Genomic DNA, 15,175 nt, shown 5'->3' with positions numbered 1-15,175 from the left:
GTTTCAACATATGATGGTTCTCCTGGAAATGATTAATATCATATGTTGAGGGACCACTATATTATATACTCCTGCACCTCTCGCACAGTGTTTAAGAAGCGGGGTGCCTCCAGCTGTTGCAAAACTACAACTCCCAGCATGCCCGGACAGCCAACGGCTGTCCGGGCATGCTGGGAGTTGTTTTTTTGCAACAGCTGGAGGCACCCTGGTTGGGAAACACTGTCGGGGCATGCTGGGAGTTGTAGTTTTGCAACAAAAAACACAAATAGCCAGCACAACTACATGATATACGAGTGCATGCTGCTGTGGCAAATGCAAAGTATACAAACACAAAAATTGCAGCGGCACATTATATCAAAATTTTTTATATATTTTTTTATTTAATTTTTTTTTTAAAGGCTCTCACCGCACTTTTTGATCAAAACGTGTCCCCCATCCGCCACGTGGAGGCGGCCATTTTCGGGTGGTCCCTAACATACATTATGAGTCTAATACTCACAACTCTCACCTCTGCTGTGGATATATAGCCTCTTGACTGGGTGACATGCTAGATCAACCATCAATTTAAACATTTAAACTCCCTCCTGGGATGTCACCCAGTCAAGAGGCTATATATGCACAGCAGAGGTGAGAGTTGTGAGTATTAGACTCATAATGTATGTTAGGGACCATCCAAAAATGGCCGCCTCCACGTGGCGGATGGGGGGACACGTTTTGATCAAAAAGTGCGGTGAGAGCCTTTAAAAAGAAATAAAAATAAAATAAAAAATATATATATATATGGTTGGGAAACACTGTCAGGGCATGCTGGGAGTTGTAGTTTTGAAACAGCTGGAGGCACTCTGCTTGGTACACTCTGGCTTAGCATTACAGATATTCAGAGATAGGTCATGAGACCATTTCTAAAGCTGAAAACCCTGTCTATTCCTGGCAATTTATTCTAAAATGTTAATCTGATCCCCGAAATAAACCTGTCCCTAAATCTCATAATCCTTCCATATTTCGACGCAAAACCCCAATATTCAGTGTAGCTACACTGCCATCTAGCGTCGCAGTCTAGAACGACACTCGCTCAGTAAGACCGATACAATGAGCGTTCACCCGAGCGCTATATCCGGCGTCAAAATCGTATGGCGATAATCTGGTAATAAAACGCCTTCACAGACTGACATTGCTGAAGATGATATTATGCGTTTTATTAGCGTTTTATCGGCACACTTTCCCGACTGCCCTTATTCACAATGGCGCCTATTTGAGCGGAAGTGCCTCCCTGAGCATGCGCAGTAGAGTTTTTAGGCATTTCCTGTGTGTGTAGGGTTGCCAGGATACTGTAAACAACTGATCTAGCAGTGCTGGATCATCACAGCAGAGGTAATGGAGATCGTGGGGGGGATTAGTGACATTTTGGGGGGTGTTTATTTCAGGGGGCCTTTGACTTGCTAGCATCTTGGGCTGTGACACTATAAGTCCCAGCAAGCCCTTTATAATTTTATTTATGTACATGTTATCTCAGAAGGGTCATACTATGTGGACATATAGGGGGATATCAGGCACCTACCAAATGTCTGAGCATCTCAGTGATCACATGACTGCTGGGAACGCCCTTATTGCGATGTGATTTATGGTTATTTATTGGGATTTTATTCTGAAAAATATGATTGTCATTATTTATATATATATATATATATATATATATATATATATATATATATTTGTACTTTCCTTATGGTCACCCAGCTTTCCCAGGCTCCTGAATGGCCGATCTGCCGAGTTATTTAGCGTTACATTGTGGCGGTGCTAATCAGATTCGCCATTCAGGAGTCTAAGAAGTGGCAAGCAATAGGGCGGCAATCAGTGAGGTCGTCACCCAGCTTTTCTAGAGTCCCTCCATTTTTGTATTGCGATGTAATTACGCTAATGTGTTACTAAGGAAAGCTGAGTGGTAAGATTCAATGTAGAGCAGTGTTTCCCAACCAGTGTGTCTTTAGCTGACGCAAAATTACAACTCCCAGCATGCCCAGAGAGCCTTTGGCTCTCTGGGCATGCTGGGAGTTGTAGTTTAGCACAAACTGGAGGCACGCTGGTTGGGAAACACTGATGTAGAGATTTTTTTTTGTATTTTTTTTTTTCAATGGCACCATTTTGGGGTTTATATAACTTATTCATTGAATTTTATGCAGCGGAGCATACTTCTCAGATAATCATTGAATTTTATTCATTTAGAAAAAATTATTAAAGGGGTATTCCAGGCCAAAACTTTTTTTTATATATCAACTGGCTCCGGAAAGTTAAACAGATTTGTAAATTACTTCTATTAAAAAATCTTAATCCTTCCAATAGTTATTAGCTTCTGAAGTTGAGTTGTTGTTTTCTGTCTAACTGCTCTCTGATGGCTCACGTCCCGGGAGCTGTGCAGCTCCTATGGGGATATTTTCCCATCATACACAGCTCCCGGGACGTGACATCATCATTGAGCAGTTAGACAGAAAACAGCAACTCAACTTCAGAAGCTAATAACTATTGGAAGGATTAAGATTTTTTAATAGAAGTAATTTACAAATCTGTTTAACTTTCCGGAGCCAGTTGATATATATATATATATATATATATATATATATATAAAAAAATTTGGCCTGGAATACCCCTTTAATAATAAAAAAAAAATGCAATTTTGTCGGTTTTTCTACGTGTTTTAAATTTACGCCATTCACAGAACGGTAAAAATAACATTATAATTTTATTCTCTCACATTTATATAGGTTTTTAGCAGAAACTTTTTTTTATAAAAAAGAAAGAAAATAAAATGTGTCACCACGACCCATATTTAATTTTTACATTTTTTTTTACTCGAGCTGGGCAGGGCTTTTTTTTTTTGTTTGTTTGTTTTTTTTCAGAAAATTTTTATTATTTACTTTGTATTTATTTTTATTTATTTTGCGGTAGAACTTGCATTTATTAGTTTACTTCTATATTTTTTTCTTTTTGCGGTAAAACTTCTTGCAATCAGTTTTTTCAGGTACATTTGCCTTTTGATCGCTATTGTTTGCCATAGTTTTTTTGTGTTTTTTTTATTGTTTTTTTGTGTTTTTTTTTATTGTTTTTTTGTGTTTTTTTTTTTTTACACAGCGTTTACCCTGCAGGATAAATAACACTATATTTTTTAAGTTCAGGTTGTTACAGAAATGGCGATACCAATTAATTATAGTTTGTTTATTTTTTTTACATTTTATACTAAAATGTATTTTATATGGAGAATTATTTATATGAGAATTAAAAAAAAAAAAAAATTTCAAACTTTATTTTGTTTTTAAAACTGTTTACTTAGACTTTCCCCAGCTATCTTCTGATTGCTTATATAATTGCTTCTGATTGCTTCAACAGCAGTAGTGCAGTGCAACGTATAAGCAATCAGTCATCCAAAGGTTGTCTGGGCATGCTGGGAGTTGTAGTTTTGCAACAGCTGGAGGCACACAGGTTGCAGTTTATTATGCCTGTCAGTATACGGCTGTATACAGCCACATCCATCGCAGACCTGGGGCCCTTCATAAGACCCCTGCTGCCATGGAAACACCTCCGTGCCACTGTAGAAAGACGGCAGCCTGGCCTAAAGCCAAGAGTGACCGCCATTTATAGACGATTGACAATCGCTAAGGACTTAAAGGGGTATTCCAGGAAAAAAACTTTTTTAAATAAATATATATATATATATATATATATATATATATATATATATATCTAAACTGGCTCCAGAAAGTTAAGCAGATTTGTAAATTACTTCTATTAAAAATTCTTAATCCTTTCAGTACTTATGAGCTGATGAAGTTGAGTTGTTCTTTTCTGTCTAAGTGCTCTCTGATGACACCTGTCTCGGGAACCGCCCAGTTTAGAAGCAAATCCCCTTAGCAAACCTCTTCTACTCTGGGCAGTTCCCGAGACAAGCAGAGATGTCAGCAGAAAGCACGGTTGTCAGGCAGAAAAGAACAACTCAACTTCAGCAGCTGATAATTATTGGAAGGATTAAGATTTTTTAATAGAAGTCATTTACAAATCTGTTTAACTTCCTGGAGCCATTTGACATATATATATATATATATATATATATATATATATAAATAAGTTTTTTCCTGGAATACCCCTTTAAGAAAGCTGAATGACCGGCCTGCCTTGAGATTTTAACTCGGCTTTCCAAAAATCCTGCAAAAAAAGAAGAAAAAAGTCTAATTTATGAAATGATATGGTAGCAGGGAATACCCTCCTAGAGTAGATGTTATAATATTTTTTCTGTCGTAATAAGTAGATTTGTCTGGAGTTTGGGAAAGCTGAGTGACTGGCTTCCATCATGCTCCCTCTGTCACCTTCCTTTCCTAGCCTACCCAATTGGCAATGGCATGAAATCTGAGTGACGACAAATATGGCCTTCATTACAACCACATCAAAGACTGTCACACAACTTCCCTAGGCTCCTGAATGGCAGATTGGCGCAATTACACGCTTCCAATGGAATTTGGGATGCTGTGCTGTATACCGAGGTAAAATGTGTCATTCTGGAGTTCTGAGAAGCAGAATGAGACCCCGATGTGGCAGATGTAAGTTTTATTATTTCTGCAGTTTGGGAAAGCTGAGTGACTGGTGTCTACCTGGCTGGGTTCACACCACAGAAATTGCCAGGCGTAATTCCGCTCGGAAATTCCGGTGCAGCAGAGTCCCATTGTAAGTTTAATAAAAACACAGCTGGTTTCTTGTCCTCAGGTTGTGTGTGGTAGTTGTAATACCGCACACAACCTGAGAATAGGGGAGGCGCTGTTTTTGGAGGAAATCAACTATGTTTTTTTTTTTTATCCCTGGATAACCCCTTTAATGCCACCCAACTTTCCTAGAAATTCTAAGAAATTAATGAATTAACATTGGCAGAAAAGAATGACTCAAGTTTACGTCTCACCCCTTCCTCTAGGCATCATGGAGATCGTGTACGTCTACACGCGGAAACGCAGCGAGTTTGGGCGGCAATGCAACTTTTCGGACCGGCCGGCGGAGCTGCACGTGGATATACTCCCCGACCCGTCGCAAGCGCTGAACTTCATCGAGAGGAACCCGTGTGACATGGGCATCCAGTGCGCCCACAACATGTCCGAGCACGAGGTATCGTTTCTAGTTTGTGAGGTGTCATACGCTTTACAGCCTGCAGGTGTCGCTGTGATACACTATATCACACAATATTCAAACTGTGGACCTCTAGCTGTTGCAAAACTACAACTCCCAGCATGCCCGGACAGCCAACGGCTGTCCGGGCATGCTGGGAGTTGTAGTTTTGCAACAGCTGGAGGTCCACAGTTTGCAGACCGCTGTTATATCCCATATAGAAGAGGGAACATTTACTAAATCTCCTGCTGAAGGAAGTCCTTTAGATAGGTACAGCTACACATTGTGGAATACGTGGCAGAATTAAAGGGGTACTCTGCTGAAAAACATTTTTTAAATTTTTTTTTTAATGAACTGGTGCCAGAAAGTTAAACAGATTTGTAAATCACTTCTATTAAAAAATCTTAACCCTTCCCGTACTTATCAGCTGCTGTATGATCCACAGGAAGTTCTTTTCTTTTTGAATTTCCTTTCTGTCTTAACCCTTCCAGTACTTATCAGCTGCTGTATGCTCCACAGGAAGTTCTTTACTTTTTGAATTTCCTTTCTGTCTGACCACAGTCCTCTCTGCTGACACCTCTGTCCATGTCAGGAACTGTCCAGAGTAGGAGAAAATCCACATAGCAAACCTATCCTGCTCTGGACAGTTGCTGACATGGACAGAGGTGTCAGCAGAGAGCACTGTGGTCAGACAGAAAGGAAATTCAAAAAGAAAAGAACTTCCTCAGAAGAATGCAGCAGCTGATAAGTACTGGAAGGATTGAGATTTTTAAATAGCTGGAAAACATTATTATTATGATTTTTTTTTTTTAAATCAATTGATGCCAGAAAGTTAAACAGATTTGTAAATTACTTCTATTAAAAAATCTTTACCCTTCCAGTACTTTTTAGCAGCTGTATGATTCACAGGAAGTTCTTTTCTTTTTGAATTTCCTTTCTGTCTTAACCTCTCCAGTACTTATCAGCTGCTGTATGATACACACAAATGTCTTTTCTTTTTGAATTTCTTTTCTGTCTGACCACATTGCTCTCTGCTGACACCTCTGTCCATGTCAAAAACTGTCCAGAGCAGGAGAGGTTTGCTATGGGGGATTTGCTTCTACTCTGGACAGTTTCCTGACACGGACAGACGTGTCAGCAGAGAGCACTGTGGTCAGACAGAAAAGAAATCCAAAAATAAAAGAACTTCCTAACTTCCTGTGGAGCATACAACAGCTGATAAGTACTGGAAGGATTAAGATTTTTAAACAGAAGTAATTTACAAATCTGTTTAACTTTCTGGAACCAGTTGATTTAAAAAAAAAAATTGTTTTCCAGCGGAGTACCCCTTTAAGATAAGTTGCATATATATATATATATATATATATATATATATATATATATATATTAGTGCCAACCTGGTGCCCATATGGTATTCCATGCCAAGAACAATACCCATATATGCACTTTTAACACTGCCGGTCCTAGCTGTAGTGTGCAGCCCTATTGTCTAGATCAGTGATTCCCAACAAGGGTGCCTCCAGCTGTTGCAAAACTACAACTCTCAGCATGCCCGGACAGCCAACGGCTGTCCGGGCATGCTGGGAGTTGTAGTTTTGCATCGTGAAACACTAGTCTATATAATAGTAGCACATGTAATAGTGCGGACTGCAGGGTTAAAGGGGTTATCCAGGAAAAAACTTTTTATATATATATATATATATATATATCAACTGGCTCCAGAAAGTTAAACAGATTTGTAAATTACTTCTATTAAAAAATCTTAATCCTTTCAGTACTTATGAGCTTCTGAAGTTAAGGTTGTTCTTTTCTGTCTAAGTGCTCTCTGATGACACCTGTCTCGGGAACCCCCCAGTTTAGAAGCAAATCCCCATAGCAAACCTTTTCTAAACTGGGCGTTTCCCAAGACACGTGTCATCAGAGAGCACTTAGACAGAAAAGAACAACCTTAACTTCAGAAGCTCATAAGTACTGAAAGGATTAAGATGTTTTAATAGAAGTAATTTACAAATCTGTTTTAACTTTCTGGAGCCAGTTGAGATATATAAAAAAGTTTTTTCCTGGAATACCCCTTTTAACTACTAGGGTGCACACATCCCAGCATTATACAGGGATCAGCCAGTAGGGGGGGCATTCCCAGGTCTCGGAGGAGCCCTCTCTATTCCCATAACAGGGGGCATGAATGCCACGACTGCCATCAGCAAAAATACGTCTCCTCCTATCACTTCTGGATGCCACTCGGAGCAGCTGGCAGCCTCACTTTATCTAATGCCAGGGGGACAAGATTACAGCAAGACGGGTATAAATCAGGCCAAGGACTATGTAATTGATTGGCAAAAAGCAATTACACTAAATCCTAATTAGCGATGTTAATAAGTTAATCATCATTAAGTCTTTCCCTCTAATTACACTATAGAGAGTTTTCTTAGTTGGCAGAAAATCTCCCAAGTGATTGGTTTCCTGTTTACCCAGACTGAGATTAATGGGGCGTGGTGGCAGCCGCTTCCGTGGTGCGCGCCAATGCCACGCTGGGCTCCTACAGAGACAACAACTCATCGATCGTCGCTATTGTGTGACGTTATTTGGGTGCAAACCCAACAAGGGGCAACAACTTCTCCACCCCCCTAAAATATACCAATGGATCTGTGTTCAGAACGCTGCAGCAAAGCCCCCCCCCCCACAATCAGACATCTTAAAGGGGTACTCCGCTGGGGAATAAAAAAAATTTAAAGGGGTTATCCAAAGGTTTTATATATATATATATATATATATATATATATATATATATATATCTCAACTGGCTCCAGAAAGTTAAACAGATTTATAAATGACTTCTATTAAAAAATCTTCATCCTTTCAGTACTTATGAGCTTCTGAAGTTGAGTTGTTCTTTTCTGTCTAAGTGCTCTCTGATGACACCTGTCTCGGGAACTGTCCAGAGTAGAAGCAAATCCCCATAGCAAACCTCTTCTACTCTGTGCAGTTCCCGAGACAAGCAGAGATGTCAGCAGAGAGCACTGTTGCCAGACAGAAAAGAACAACTCAACTTCAGCAGCTGATAATTAATGGAAGGATTAAGATTTTTACAAATCTGTTTAACTTTCTGGAGCCAGTTGATATAAAAAAAAAAAAAAAATAGTTTTTTTTCTGGAATACCCCTTTAAATCAACTGGTGCCAGAAAGTTAAACAGATTTGTAAATTACTTCTATTAAAAAATCTTAATCCTTCCAGTACTTATTAGCTGCTGTATGCTCCACAGGAAGTTCTTTTCTTTTTGAATTTCCTTTCTGCCTGACCACAGTGCTCTCTGCTGACACCTCTGTCCATGTCAGGAACTGTCCAGAACAGGAGAAAATCCCAATAGCAAACCTATCGTTTGGCTGTCCGGGCATGCTGGGAGTTGTAGTTTTGCAACAGCTGGAGGTCCCCTGGTTGGGAAACACTGCCGTAATACATCCATGTGTAGCCAGCCCATCACACGTCTCCCAATAAGATCAGACAAATTTTAATGTATGACTGTTCAGACGTTTCCTTTCATTCTCCATAGGTGAACACAGAAAGGTTTGAAATGGAGGCGCGAGGAGTTAACCACGTGGAAGGCGGCTGGCCGAAAGACATCAACCCGCAAGAAATGGAACAGACCACCCGTTACCGGAAGAAAGTGGAGAAGGACGACCATTATATCACCACCATCACTCAGCTGGGCGGCGTAAGGATGTTCTGCTCCTGTATGGGTTAAAGGGAACCTGTCACCTGTTTTATGCTGCGCAAACCGCGAGAATCACGAAACAGGTGCAGGGAGCGGGGACTTAGGACATCAGGACTTATTCTGAAATGCCAGGACATTTCAGAGGTATCCAAAAACCTGCTGGGACCCAGGTAAGTAGTCATTAGGTGGTTCCCATGACTATTCTCCACCCTGCTGGACCTGAGTGACGCATTTCTTCCTAACTGTGTATAGGTAGAAAAGCAGCTGCTGGGAACCACCTCAATGACTAGTTAAAGGGTTAATCTGGAGAAAAACTATTTTTTTTCATATCAACTGTCTCCAGAAAGCTAAACAGATTAGTAAATTACTTGAATCTTAATCCTACTAATACTTATCTGCTGCTGAAGCCGAGTAGTTCTTTTCTGTCTGACCACAGTGCTCTCTGCTGACACCTCTGTCTGTCTCAAGAACTGTCCAGAGTAGGAGCAAATCCACATAGCAAACATATGCTGCTCTGGACAGTTCCTAAGACAGACAGAGGTGTCAGCAGAGAGCACTGTGGTCAGACAGAAAAGAACTACTCAACTTCAGCAGCTGATAAGTACTGGTAGGATTAAGATTTTTTTTACACATCTGTTTAACTTTCTGGAGCCAGTTGATATGAAAAAAACTTGTTTTTCCCTGGAATACACCTTTAACTCGGTCTGGTGTTTTTTTTTTTTTTTTTTTTTTTTTCTAAAACATTTCCCTAACATCTATTGTTGGGGAAGAGTCATTTCCCTAACATCTATTGTTGGGGAAGAGTCATTTCCCTAACATCTATTGTTGGGGAAGAGTCATTTCCCTAACATCTATTGTTGGGGAAGAGTCATTTCCCTAACATCTATTGTTGGGGAAGAGTTATTTCCCTAACATATATTGTTGGGGAAGAGTAATTTCCCTAACATCTATTGTTGGGGAAGAGTTATTTCCCTAACATCTATTGTTGGGGAAGAGTTATTTCCCTAACATCTATTGTTGGGGAAGAGTAATTTCCCTAACATCTATTGTTGGAGAAGAGTCTTTTCCCTAACATCTATTGTTGGGGAAGAGTCATTTCCCTAACATCTATTGTCAGAGAGGAGTCATTTCCCCTAACATCTATTGTTGGGGAAGAGTCATTTCCCCTAACGTCTATTGTTGGGGAAGAGTTATTTCCCTAACATCTATTGTTGGGGGAAGAGTAATTTCCCTAACATCTATTGTTGGGGAAGAGTTATTTCCCTAACATCTATTGTTGGGGAAGAGTTATTTCCCTAACATCTATTGTTAGGGAAGAGTCTTTTCCCTAACATCTATTGTTGGGGAAGAGTCATTTCCCTAACATCTATTGTTGGGGAAGAGTCATTTCCCTAACATCTATTGTTGGGGAAGAGTCATTTCCCTAACATCTATTGTTGGGGAAGAGTCATTTCCCTAACATCTATTGTTGGGGAAGAGTCATTTCCCTAACATCTATTGTTGGGGAAGAGTCATTTCCCTAACATCTATTGTTGGGGAAGAGTCATTTCCCCTAACATCTATTGTTGGGGGAAGAGTAATTCCCCCTAACATCTATTGTTGGGGAAGAGCCATTTCCCTAACATCTATTGTTGGGGAAGAGCCATTTCCCTAACATCTATTGTTGGGGAAGAGTCATCACACTCCTCATAACATTATATAGTATCTGTTCAATATAAAAATCGCCAGGTTCAGCCATCTTTATTTTTCTGTCTACTTTCGGATAACCACTTCTCAAAATTTGACCTAACTAAAGTCCCATAGGAATAGAAGGGATAAGAGCTTGTTAGGTTTCCCGAAAACACTCCTGTTAGGTAGATTGTAGCTGACACAACGGGAAATACATCCACAATTGTTCCTGAAAAACCACAGAGTGAGGATCTAGGTGTAGAGGAGAGCGATGGCTCCTGATTTACAGCCCGGTCTGTGTTATCTTGTCGTACAAGGTGATGGAGCACTGCATCAAGCAGAACAACGCCATCAATATTTATGAGGAGTACTTCGAAGAAGAGGAGGAGCTGGAGGGAATGGATGAGGCGCCTTCTGCAAAGACCATTAATGTGTTCAGGTACAGATCAGCGCTTTATTGCAGCTAATAGACGCTAATAGTCAAGGTGGTGCCCATTATGTAATCCACGCTGTATCAGGAGACGTTTTAAAAGGGAACTCCACTGGAAAACTTTTTTTTTTTTCAGCTGGTGCTAGAAAGTTAGACAGATTTGGAAATGTTAATCCTTCCAGTACTGATCAGCTGCTGTATACTACAGAGAAAGTTGTGTAGTTCTTTCCAGTCGGACCACAGTGCTCTCTGCTGACACCTCTGTCCATGTCAGGAACTGTCCTGTGTAGGAGAAATCCCCATAACAAACCTATCCTGCTCTGGACAGTTCCTGGCATAGACAGAGGTGTCAGCAGAAAGCACTGTGCTCAGACAGAAAAGAAATACAAAAAGAACTTCCTCTGGAACATACAGCAGCTGATAAGTACTGGAAGGGTTAAGACTTTTAAACAGAAGAAATTTACAAATCTGTTGAACTTTCTGACACCAGTTCATTAAAAAAAAAATGTTTTCCATGGAAGTACCCTTTTAACCATTTGGAGAACCGTGTTTAAGTGACAATATTGGCACAAGATTGCCTTCGGCTGTCCGGGCATGCTGGAAGTTGTAGTTTTGCAACAGCTGGAGGCACCCTGGTTGGGAAGCACTGGTCTGTGGCAGCTCTTATCTGGCCTATGCCTACCTACAGATCAATGAGGTGCCCTTATAGATTGTACATAGCTTTGGACCTGGATTTCTGGACCATTTTAAAACAATTATTTTTTTCTAGACCAGTGGTCTCCAACCTGTGAAACTACAACTTCCATCTGGTCAGGGAATTCTGGGGGTTGTAGTTTTACAAAAAGCTGGACAGCCATAGATTGTTTTGGATGCGTTTCAATTGACCACTCTAGGTTGGTTGATGTCCTGCTCCAAATTAGATAATACGTGCACGGAGAAAAACACATTGACACAGGACTGAGTCAAAATGGTTCTCTGCTTTATTGTATTGCGTACACAAGATATATCCTTCAGTAGGGCGTAGCACATTGTGTAAGCATTCTGATTGGTTAGTAGTAGAGGTGCACCGAAATGGAAATTTCAGAACCGAAACGAAATCGAAATAAAAAAAAATGTCCGGCCGAAACCGATACCGAAACCGAAAATGACTTCTCCCTGTCTTCTGGTAAAATGCAGCGCTCCGCTCATTAGATTCCCCCACATTACGTCGGGAGTTCCCCCACATTAATAGGCAGCTCCCCCACATTAATAGGCAGCTCCCCCACAATAGTAGGCAGCTCCCCCACAATAGGTCAGCATTTCCCCCACAATATTAGGCAGTTCCCCCACAATATTAGGCAGCTCCCCCACAAAAGTAGGCAGCTCCCCCCACATTAGGTCAGCAGTTCCCCCACAATAGTAGGCAGTTCCCCCACAATAGTGGGCAGTTCCCCCACAATAGTAGGCAGTTCCCCCACAACAATATTAGGCAGCTCCCCACAACAATATTAGGCAGCTCCCCACAACAATATTAGGCAGCTCCCCCACATTTGTAGGCAGCTCCCCCCCCCCACAATATTAGGCAGCTCCCCCCCCCCCCAACAATATTAGGCAGCATATAAAAACTAATACTGTATACTAAAAACCAGGGGGCCTCCAGCTGTTGTGAAACTACAACTCCCAGCATGCCCGGGCCGGCAAAGTCTGTCCGGGCATGCTGGGAAGTGTAGTTTCACAACAGCTGGAGGCCCCCTGGTTTTTAGTATACAGTATTAGGTTTTATATGCTTTGGCCGGCCCCCGCCTGCAGCCACACACGGGAGCCGGCCCAGGCACATAAAAAGAAGGATTCCTATCCCGGAGAGCGCGACATCCCCCCCCCCCCCCCCAGATGTTGCGGCCGGCCCCCCCTGCACCCCCCACGAGTGCCTCTGCCACTGGCAGTGTTTTTGCAACTTGTGCTGTGGGCGGGCAGGGGAGTCATTATCGGCACATTTTTTGTTGTTTCGGCACTTCCCCGAAACAGCTATTTTCGGCCGATATGTATCGGCCGCAGATATATCGGTGCATCCCTAGTTAGTAGAGTACATTTACGTTAAGCATTGCATCAAATTTCCTGTGCCAAAAGTGGATGGTCACACAGGGCGTAGTACAGGAACCACCATCTTAGAAGAATGATCTTCATTTTGTATCTATTATCCATAACAAGATTAAAAACCACTGATGTACCATATATTCACACTAGTATTGTTCTTTCTGCAGAGACCCCAATGAGATCAAGCGCACTGCCACCCATCTCTCCTGGCACCCTGATGGTGGCAGGAAACTGGCAGTGGCTTATTCCTGTCTGGAGTTCCAGAGGGCCCCCAAAGACATGAGCTATGACTCGTATATCTGGGATATTGGTGAGGAAAGTTTATCTTAAACCACAGCATGTAATGCCAACCAGATACAATACTAATACTTATTCATGCCCCCTATGTCATACAGAGAATCCAAACAAGCCGGAGCTGACTCTGAAGCCTGCGTCACCGCTGGTCAGTTTGGAATACAACCCCAAAGACTCCCACATCCTGGTCGGAGGCTGCTACAATGGACAGATCAGTAAGTAAAGTATTGTAAGGAATTCTCCATAACCCGACCGTGTAACTGCTGCCCTCTAGTGGTGGTAAGAGCACAAGCAACGGAAGACTCTTCAGTGTGTAACACAAATATCCAATGTTATATTGATATTGGGTCTGGCGCACAGTAAATATCCAAAAGCTGAATATTTACATGGCCCTTTCTTATCTCATTAACGTCCTGCTTTTGTCTTTTAGCTTATTGGGACACCCGGAAAGGTGGTCAGCCGGTGGAGCTGTCTGTGATTGAGCATAGTCACCGTGATCCTGTGTACAAGGTGATATGGCTGCAGTCAAAGACCGGCACAGAGTGTTTCTCCACTTCCACAGATGGACAGGTGACTGGTACAACTCTTGTTAAATAAAGGAAAACTTTATGAAAGGGAACCTGTCTTATTGAAAACAAAGTCCAGTCTGCGGGTGTCATGTTATAGAGCAGGAGGAGCTGAGCAGATGATATATACAATACAAAACAATCTGCAGGTATCATGTTATAGAGCAGGAGGAGCTGAGCAGATATATACAATACAAAACAATCTGCAGGTATCATGTTATAGAGCAGGAGGAGCTGAGCAGATGATATATACAATACAGTACAATCTGCAGGTATCATGTTCTAGAGCAGGAGGAGCTGAGCAGATGATATATACAATACGGTACAATCTGCAGGTATCATATTATAGAGCAGGAGGAGCTGAGCAGATGATATATACAATACAGTACAATCTGCAGGTATCATGTTATAGAGCAGGAGGAGCTGAGCAGATGATATATACAATACAGTACAATCTGCAGGTATCATGTTCTAGAGCAGGAGGAGCTGAGCAGATGATATATACAATACGGTACAATCTGCAGGTATCATATTATAGAGCAGGAGGAGCTGAGCAGATGATATATACAATACAGTACAATCTGCAGGTATCATGTTATAGAGCAGGAGAAGCCGAGCAGATGATATATACAATGCAAAACAATCTGCAGGTCTCATGTTATAGAGCAGGAGGAGCTGAGCAGATGATATATACAATACAGTACAATCTGCAGGTATCATGTTATAGAGCAGGAGGAGCTGAGCAGATGATATATACAATACAGTACAATCTGCAGGTATCATGTTATAGAGCAGGAGAAGCCGAGCAGATGATATATACAATACAAAACAATCTGCAGGTATCATGTTATAGAGCAGGAGGAGCTGAGCAGATGATATATACAATAAAGTACAATCTGCAGGTATCATGTTATAGAGCAGGAGGAGCTGAGTAGATAATATATACAATACAGTACAATCTGCAGGTATCATGTTATAGAGCAGGAAGAGCAGAGCAGATGATATATACAATACAGTACAATCTGCAGGTATCATGTTATAGAGCAGGAGGAGCTGAGCAGATGATATATACAATACAGTACAATCTGCAGGTATCATGTTATAGAGCAGGAGGAGCTGAGCAGATGATATATACAATACAGTACAATCTGCAGGTATCATGTTATAGAGCAGGAGGAGCTGAGCAGATGATATATACAATACAGTACAATCTGCAGGTATCATGTTCTAGAGCAGGAGGAGCTGAGCAGATGATATATACAATACGGTACAATCTGCAGGTATCATATTATAGA

The 15,175-nt window shown here is 41.3% G+C and overlaps 1 protein-coding gene and 1 long non-coding RNA gene across 3 annotated transcripts in view; one reads left to right on the top strand and one right to left on the bottom strand.

The window, feature by feature from the left end:
• LOC130297772 (uncharacterized) overlaps positions 1–15,175 on the bottom strand; it is an 82,143-nt gene that overhangs the window by 31,758 nt on the left and 35,210 nt on the right. The window lies entirely within an intron of this gene.
• DNAI2 (dynein axonemal intermediate chain 2) overlaps positions 1,291–15,175 on the top strand; it is a 28,795-nt gene continuing 14,910 nt past the window's right edge. The window contains exons 1-7 of the mRNA XM_056550644.1: positions 1,291–1,371; positions 4,952–5,139; positions 8,688–8,849; positions 10,835–10,956; positions 13,188–13,330; positions 13,416–13,529; positions 13,745–13,884. Coding sequence (XP_056406619.1) covers positions 4,957–5,139; positions 8,688–8,849; positions 10,835–10,956; positions 13,188–13,330; positions 13,416–13,529; positions 13,745–13,884 — 864 coding nt within the window. The 5' untranslated portion in view covers positions 1,291–1,371; positions 4,952–4,956. The remainder of the gene's footprint in view (positions 1,372–4,951; positions 5,140–8,687; positions 8,850–10,834; positions 10,957–13,187; positions 13,331–13,415; positions 13,530–13,744; positions 13,885–15,175) is intronic.

Source organism: Hyla sarda, chromosome 13, assembly GCF_029499605.1.
Source record: "Hyla sarda isolate aHylSar1 chromosome 13, aHylSar1.hap1, whole genome shotgun sequence".
NCBI classification, from domain to species: domain Eukaryota; kingdom Metazoa; phylum Chordata; class Amphibia; order Anura; family Hylidae; genus Hyla; species Hyla sarda.
This window is presented reverse-complemented; position numbering and strand designations above follow the sequence as displayed.